General features: G+C 52.9%; 1 protein-coding gene across 3 annotated transcripts in view; it reads right to left on the bottom strand.

The window, feature by feature from the left end:
* Positions 1-759: 759 nt before the first annotated feature.
* Positions 760-7,401, bottom strand: part of SLC2A4RG (SLC2A4 regulator) — a 51,790-nt gene continuing 45,148 nt past the window's right edge. For 2 of the 3 annotated variants that reach the window (XM_053249661.1, XM_053249660.1), the window contains exons 6-9: positions 6,810-7,101; positions 5,605-5,733; positions 5,302-5,417; positions 760-2,681 (exon numbers count right to left, since the gene is read on the bottom strand). In XM_053249661.1, the coding sequence (XP_053105636.1) occupies positions 2,570-2,681; positions 5,302-5,417; positions 5,605-5,733; positions 6,810-7,101 (649 nt within the window). In that variant the 3' untranslated portion in view covers positions 760-2,569. The remainder of the gene's footprint in view (positions 2,682-5,301; positions 5,418-5,604; positions 5,734-6,809; positions 7,102-7,401) is intronic. The other variant, XM_053249662.1, reaches the window with a different exon arrangement.

Genomic DNA, 7,401 nt, shown 5'->3' with positions numbered 1-7,401 from the left:
GGACAGGGCAGTCTCCATCCCCATCAGTCTTGCAAACATGAGGAGGCCGCCCTTGAAAGAACAGCAGCTTTGCTGCCAAGTGATTTCTTGAAGAACAAAATACAAAAAATAAACATACACCTTTGCAGTTTGGCATAGAGCGGCAAAGACGAGAGAGTCAGTCAGGCACTTTCCGGCAGTTTTATCCCCAAATGGTTCAGCCTCATTCTCCAAGAACGAAGCTGATGGGCACAGCCCTGGAAACAACTGGTGCACAAGCTCCCTTGAAGCAGCGGGCAGCTGCACAGCAGCAGACATGCGCGCCCCTCATTATTTTAGAGACATTGGCTCCTGGGCAACTGTGCACAGGAATAGGGTTTCTGTTATGGCCATATCATATAATGATACAGGGGTTCTCAAGCGCGGGTCCCAAATGATGTTGATTACAACTCCCATCATCCCCAGCCACCAAGGCCTTTGGCCAGTGGCATGGGATGATAGGAGTTGTAGTCTAACATCATCTGGGGACCCACATTTGAGAACCCCTGATATAATGACTTCCATGAATAGCCACCTCAGATTACAAGACCTATCTTCTTCAGATGAGTAGCACTTTTAGCTATGTGACACATCCAGGTATTGGACAGTGTGCCATGTGCCATAAAAAGAACCATATCACATGCTCAAATGAGCAAACCAAAACTTCAGAGCCTGAATGGGAGGAGCTTGGAGATAAGAGCTGGCTCCTCTTTTAAAATAAAATAAAATGAAGAACTTGAAAACAGCCTAGTTAAACGTTTATGGGAAAGTATGAAATTTTGGTTAGAATATCGACAGGTTTTACATGTGCAATACTTAAAATTCCCAAAGTGTCATTGACTCAGATTAAGAAGCTGAGGGTACAACGCTACCCTGTCACCCCTGGGCAACTTGCACAGGAGAACTTCCCAGGAGAGCTATGCCCCAGGGCAAACTGTGCAAGAATGCGACAGGTACATTGGGCAGACACCAGAAAATGTCTGCTGAGGCTCTCAAGGACTCATGTCACTGCCCGGTGCACTTGCGTTTAAGTGCAGAAGAGCACGCCACAGCTGGGTTCTGGCTTCCCCTCAATGGCCCTCAAAAATAAGCGGCATCATTTCAGACAAGCAAAGGAACAAAGTGGAAAAGCAAAACCCAAGAACATATCAATGATCGTCTGACATTTGGCAACTTTCCCCACCTATGTGGAACCAAACTCAAAACCTGATTCCAAAATTCAGATTCATGCCAAATTTACCAAAAAAAAAAAAAAGTTGCCTTTTGCTACTGCAATTCAAGAACAGATCTGTCACTGGTCTGTTTCTTTTTTGAGAACCTCTGGATTGCACATCTGGAAACGTTCCTGTCTGTGGTCAGAGAAAACTGTAATGCAAATTCATTCCGCCTCCGTGGGAAAGACCACGCTGGCTGTCCTGGGCACAGCTTATTCTTTGCAAGAAACGAAGGCCTTCAGCCACACGAAATGGGCCCGTTCTTAAGCCAGACTGCAAATGTCTGAATATTTCCTACAGCAGAGCCTTCTTCTCCAGGCATCACATTGGGGAAGTGGGGGGGATCGGTCAATGACACGAGGGGCAGAAAGACCTCAGGTCCCAGGGGTACTGGGCAGTACTTCCAATCATGCCTGTGTGATGTTTGTGTGATCCGACATGGCACCTAGAAACTGAACAAGAAGGGGACATACCCTTCTACTTCTCAACCTTTTGTTGCAACTAATACCTGAATAGGTGAAAAATGGGAAAGCCTGCAGAAAGGGCATTTCCTTTCCTTCGAGTGCCTGCTTCGTTGTTCACCATTGGCCAAAACAAGAAAGTCCCCCCAAAAGAAAAGAAAAAGCCATGGAAAAAGAGATACAAAAGTCCATGTTCCCCGTTCGCGAAGAGAGCATCTTGGCTCTCTTTTCCACCTAAAGCAAAGACAAACAGCTACCACCAGCTTAGCTTAACTTGGGCTGAGTTGGCTTTTACAATCCAGCGGCCACATCTTCGTGCAGGGACAGGGCACTGCTGGCTCTTCCCTGTCTCAGACCCCGACGGCTGCTAGACACTCTGTGAGGGGAGGTAAGAACCAGTGGTCCAGGCAGTGGGAGAGAGAACAGAAAAGAAATAGCTTATTTCAAAAAAGGACAGGGGAAAGACCCAGTCTTCACATGTGCGCACACGGGTAAAGTTGCCATTAGCCCAATTACGGCCAGTGGCAAGTATAAAAAAGATATTTAAAAAAAAAAAACTAGGCCAGGGAGGTTCCAATCATAGGATTTAGAAGCCCCGGACGGCGCTCCAGGTGGTATGCACAGCCGGGGAAGGGCCATTATTTCTTCCACCCTTCCATCAGCAAAGCAACAAACGCAATTGTCCACACCAGACACTCCTTTTTCCTGAGCCAAGGCACGGATGTGAACCCCCCGCCTCCGGGGGGTGGGGGAGAGCCGCCGGGAAAGGGGTGGACGGCGAGGGAGATCAGGCTGGAAGGCACGGAGGTGCAAATGCGCAAGGACAAGGAGCTGCGGCTGGCGGCGTCTCGGAGCTCAGCAGGAGGAAGACGCAGCTCAGTCGACAAACCGCTGGCAAGCCTTCTTCCAGCGGCAGGCTGTACACCACATGTTGCGGTTCTCCATGCCGTACACCTTGCGGCACTTCTTGGCCTCACCACGCGGTTTCCTAGGAAGAGGCAGAGCAAAGGGCGGTTCAGAGGGGAGTGCACAGGAACACAGGAAGCTGCTTTCTACCGAGTCAGACCCTTGGTCCCTCTAGCTCAGCATGGTTGACCCAGACTGGCAGCGGCGTCTCCAGGGTTGCAGGCAGGAGTCTCTCTCAGCCCTATCTTGGAGATGCTGCCAGGGAGGGCACTGGGAACCTCCTCCATGCAGCTTGGAACCTTCTGAATGTACAGGAGGACCTTGATATTCACGGGCGTTCCGTTCCTGGCTGTAACCGCAGATATGGAATCCGTGAATATCGGTCACTGAGGGCTATGGGATCATGGGGGTCAGGTTCCTGGGCGCTGGGGAAATCACAGAAAATTACTTATAATTGGCCAAATTTGTGGGGGAAATGCGGGGGGGAGGTCTCTACCATGCTTTGCTGCTCCCCGAGTTGTCCTGTGCCCCGGAATGCCCCCAAATTGCCAGTTTTTACTTTCTTTAAAAAAAAAAAAATAGAGCCACTCCCAACCCACAGATATGTAAGGCCAACATGTTTTCTTTCTTTTTTTCTGTGTATGCTGAGGTCGGGTGTCTCTTACCCAAACGTTGATATGCAAATCCTCAGATAATGAATAGGCGGATATTAAGGCCCTCTAGTACTAAAGTGAGTGGCAGGGAATACCCACTAGCATTCCTTCTAAATGGCCATGGAATTCCAAAAGACCAATGGCCATTTGGAAATTCCATGCATTCCTATGGCCCTGTGCTGAAGGAACATAGGAAGCTGCCTTGCTCTGAGTCAGTCCATTGGTCCATCTATCTCAGTAGTGTTTACACAAACTGGCAGCAGCTTCTCCAAGTTTGTTGGCAGGAGTTCTCCCAGTCCCATCTTGGAGATGCCAGGGAGGGAACTTGGGACCTTCTGCATGCAGATGCTCTTCCCAGAGCGGCCCCATCGCCTGAGGGGAATCTCTTATAGTGCTGACACATATAGTTCCCCATTCAAATTCAAACCACGGTGGACCCTGCTTAGCAAAGGAGTCAATTTGCGCTTGCTACCACAAGGCCAGCTCTCCTCTCAGACCAGCTTCTACCTGCCCAGAGAGGCCAAGCACAACAGATTTAGGACACTGCAGGTCTGCCTGTCAACATTTCTCCATGCCTGAGCAAGAGGGAGGGGTTGTAGCTCAGTGAACCTCTGAAGTGGTGTGCTACTGAAACAGAACATTGGCCTATGGGGCTCACGACTGCCTACACTGACTGGCAGCGGATCTCTGGGATCTAAGAGCAGGCGGTCCCCTAACTGGGGATGCCAAGGATTTAATTTGGGACCTTCTGCATGCGAGGGAGGTGCTCTACCACTGAGAAGGGCATCCTGGGTTCAATTCCTGGCAGCATCCCCAGGGAGGGCTGGGAAAGACTCCTGATTGGAACCACGGAGAGCCACCGCCCGCCAGTGTGGACAATACTGCACTAGATGGCAGGATCAGTGGCTCGGGTGCTTCCTGCATTGACCAAAATGTGAAACACTGAGGACTGGAAGCAGGGGCAGAGCCACCATTGGGCGAATGGGTTCAAAGAGCCCGGGCCGCCACCAATCAGGGCCCACGGGTGCAGCCCCAGACACACACCCCACGTCTGATGTCAGACACTGGGGGCGGGGCGGGCGTTATTTCAGTCCCAAGCGCGGCCCTGCGGCCCCATTTGGAACCAAAATCAGCCCACGTGGCATTGGCAGCACAGCCGGAGTGACTCTCCCTGCCTTAAAGGCAGAGAGAGCCGCTCCTGGTCTCACTGCCAATGCAGCGGGGCCGTTCGCTCTCCCTCCCAAACAGGGCCCTGCGGCCCCATTTAGGAGAGAGATTGGCCCGCACTGCATTGGCAGCATGGCCGGAACGGCTCTCCGTCTTTAAGGCCAATAGAGTCGCTCTGGTCCACGCTGCCCAACGCAGCGCAGGCCGGTCTCCCTTCCAAATGGGGCCGCACGACCCCGTCTGGGAGGGAGACCACGCCCCCACATCTGACATCAGATGTGGAGGGCGGGGCCAGGGGGCCGTGGTGGTGGCCACACATGGGCCGCTGCCAGCCTCCCTACACTCTTACTGGAAGGTATTGCAAGATGGGACATTATTGTAAGGAACACACATTTTCGATTCCACCAAAGCCAGGGTTCCCAACCCTGAATCCCCAGATAATGTTGTACTACAACTCCCAGCATTCCCAGCCACAGTGGCCAAAGGCCGAGGATTATGGGAGTTGTAATCCAACAACATCTGGGGACCCCGGCCTTGATGAACTGCAGTCCTTAGTGTGTGTCTTTGAAACACAAGAAGACAACAGCAAACTGAAATCCATGAAGGTTTCAAATCTCGGTGCTATTTTTAATGGTTGCAGTATCTGAGCAAACTTCTTCTCTCCCCCAAATGTGTGTTTCCATATGCTGCTTTTTAAAAAAAAAAAGGGGGGGTGGGGGTTTCAGGTACAGGCAGGCGGAAGTTCTGCCAGCTGCTATGAAAACCAGAAACTTTGAAGGCAGACTGTGTTCATGGAGGGAAACATGCAAATTCAGTTTCCTCTGTAGATGCTGCCGGAGGAGGAGATCAGGTTGGGGATTCAAACCCCAGCAGCCAACTTACCTCGTGCCTGCGGTGGGCTTTGGCATGCAAGGGGGCACCAAGGGGTGTCCTTTGGCGACGGGCATGGCAGGGACCTTCTCTCCTATGTCAGCAGGTCGGATGGGAGTCAGGCAGCCCTGGGGAGGGAGAAAGAACACAACCCATTAAGAGCCTCCCCACTGGGCCACCAAAGAGCCGAGATGAGCAGCTTTCTCCAGGCTGGGCAGCAGCACAGACCAACAAGGAAGGCTGAACCTTCCTGCCTCTGGAAACAAAGGTCTAGAGCCAGCTGGGGGAGGGGAGGAGGGTGGGCTGGCTACTTACCGAAGGGCTCTTGAAAAGGACCGGAGGCAGAGGAGGGGGGAACAGGGCCTGCTGCTGCCAGGGTATGCTGATTTCCATCCCAGTGGCCGGAGCTTTCAAATCGGCCAGGAGGCCAGTAGGACCTGTTGCCTGGAAGTCAAAGGAGGGGTTTTGTTTAGTGCAAAACAAAAGACACAAGGTTTTGGGACAATTAATCTATGGAATTCTCAGCCATGGGTTGTGGGGATGGCCACCAGCTTGGGTGGCTTTAAGAGGAGCTTAGACAGATTCATGGAGGACAGGTCTACCAAGGGCTCTTAGTCTGGTGGCTATAGGCCACCTCCAGCCTCAGAGGCGCGATGCCTCTCAATACCAGTTGCAGGGGAGCAGCAGCAGGAGAGAAGGCATGTCCTCCCCTCTTGCCTGTGGGCTTCCCAGATGCATCTGGTGGGCCACTGTGGGAAACAGGATGCTGGACTAGAGAGGCCTTGGGCCTGATCCAGCAAAGCTCTTCTTATGTTTTTTTGTTCTGTTCCTGTTGGGACTCCGTGGCTAAACTAGATGAGAAGTTAAATGCTTCTTTGGGCTTTACAGAGCCAAGCAGTGTAGAAGTCTATAACCTTGTCAGTTTATACGGCTGAAAATCTGCCCCCCTCCCCCACAGCTGCCATCGGTCCCTCAAGGTGCCACGGTCTTCAGAGGTCCACAGCAGCTGGGGGCAGGGGAGTGCTGTGCTGGGTTTGTGGTGGGAAAGCCCCAAAACGGCTCTTACCAACAGTGGCTGGCATGCAGTGGGCATGCAATGAGGGAAGAAGGGCTGCAGGGAGCCTCGGGTGTCCCTGTGCAGAAGGCTTTTTGCACAGCAGGCGGAACCTGGGGAGCCCTCGCTGCAAAAACCCTGTCCACGTGCCTCCACTCAAGCAAGGGGACCAGGGTTTGTGCGGTGAGGGGAGCAGCCAAAATCACTCCCCCTCTGTGCCCGGCCTGCTGCACAATAAACTTTCGGCCCAGGGGCACTGAAGGCTTCCTGCGGCCCCATAGCCCCCTCCCATCTCCACGTGGCCACGCATCATGCCAGCCAGCAAAAATAAGCGCCCCCCCAACTAGCAATGCTGCATTTAACACTTCATCTCATTTGACCCTGCGACAGACTCCCTGGACAAGAACCTCTCCACTCTGCAGGCCTCACCCACTAAAGCAGGGATGCTCCAGCTTCTGGAACCCACCTGGTAGGCGTGGTCAGTTTGGATGTGGCACAGACTTGTGGGTGCTGATTGGCTCAGGATGGTCATGGGTGTCAACGGGTTCACATGAGACACCACAGAAACCTCTGGCTTGAATGGAATTGGGGGGGTTTGCTGTACCTCCTCCAGGATGGAGAAGATGGGGGGCACGGAGGAGGTGGGGGAGACGGGGGTCAGGCTGGACAACCCATCGGTCAGGGAGTCCACATTGACATCCAGCTCAGTGTAGTAGAAGTCTTCTTCCCCGTCGCTCTGATCCAGGTCCGCCTTCCGTCTGGCAGAGACAAAAATGTTGTGTTAGGGGGTGCAGGGAAAAGCCACACTGGGTAGGCAGGGAGTTAACATTTGCTGTGGGGGGTCCTGCTGGCCCTCACTAGTCAAGGGGCAGCCTGCATTTAACTTTTGCCAGGTCAGGAGGAAAAGTGCAAAGCAAGGAACTGGAGGGGGGTGTACAGTGGAGGATGCGGCTGGCATGTCTTCTCTACTCGCTACGAAACCACTCTCGAGGGTTCTTGGCACATGCCCCACTGGCAGCTTTAGGGTCCTGCCATTGTGATCCCCTCAGCAACAGACT

Source organism: Hemicordylus capensis, chromosome 4 (assembly GCF_027244095.1).
Source record: "Hemicordylus capensis ecotype Gifberg chromosome 4, rHemCap1.1.pri, whole genome shotgun sequence".
In the NCBI taxonomy this organism is placed as follows: Eukaryota; Metazoa; Chordata; class Lepidosauria; order Squamata; family Cordylidae; genus Hemicordylus; species Hemicordylus capensis.
This window is presented reverse-complemented; position numbering and strand designations above follow the sequence as displayed.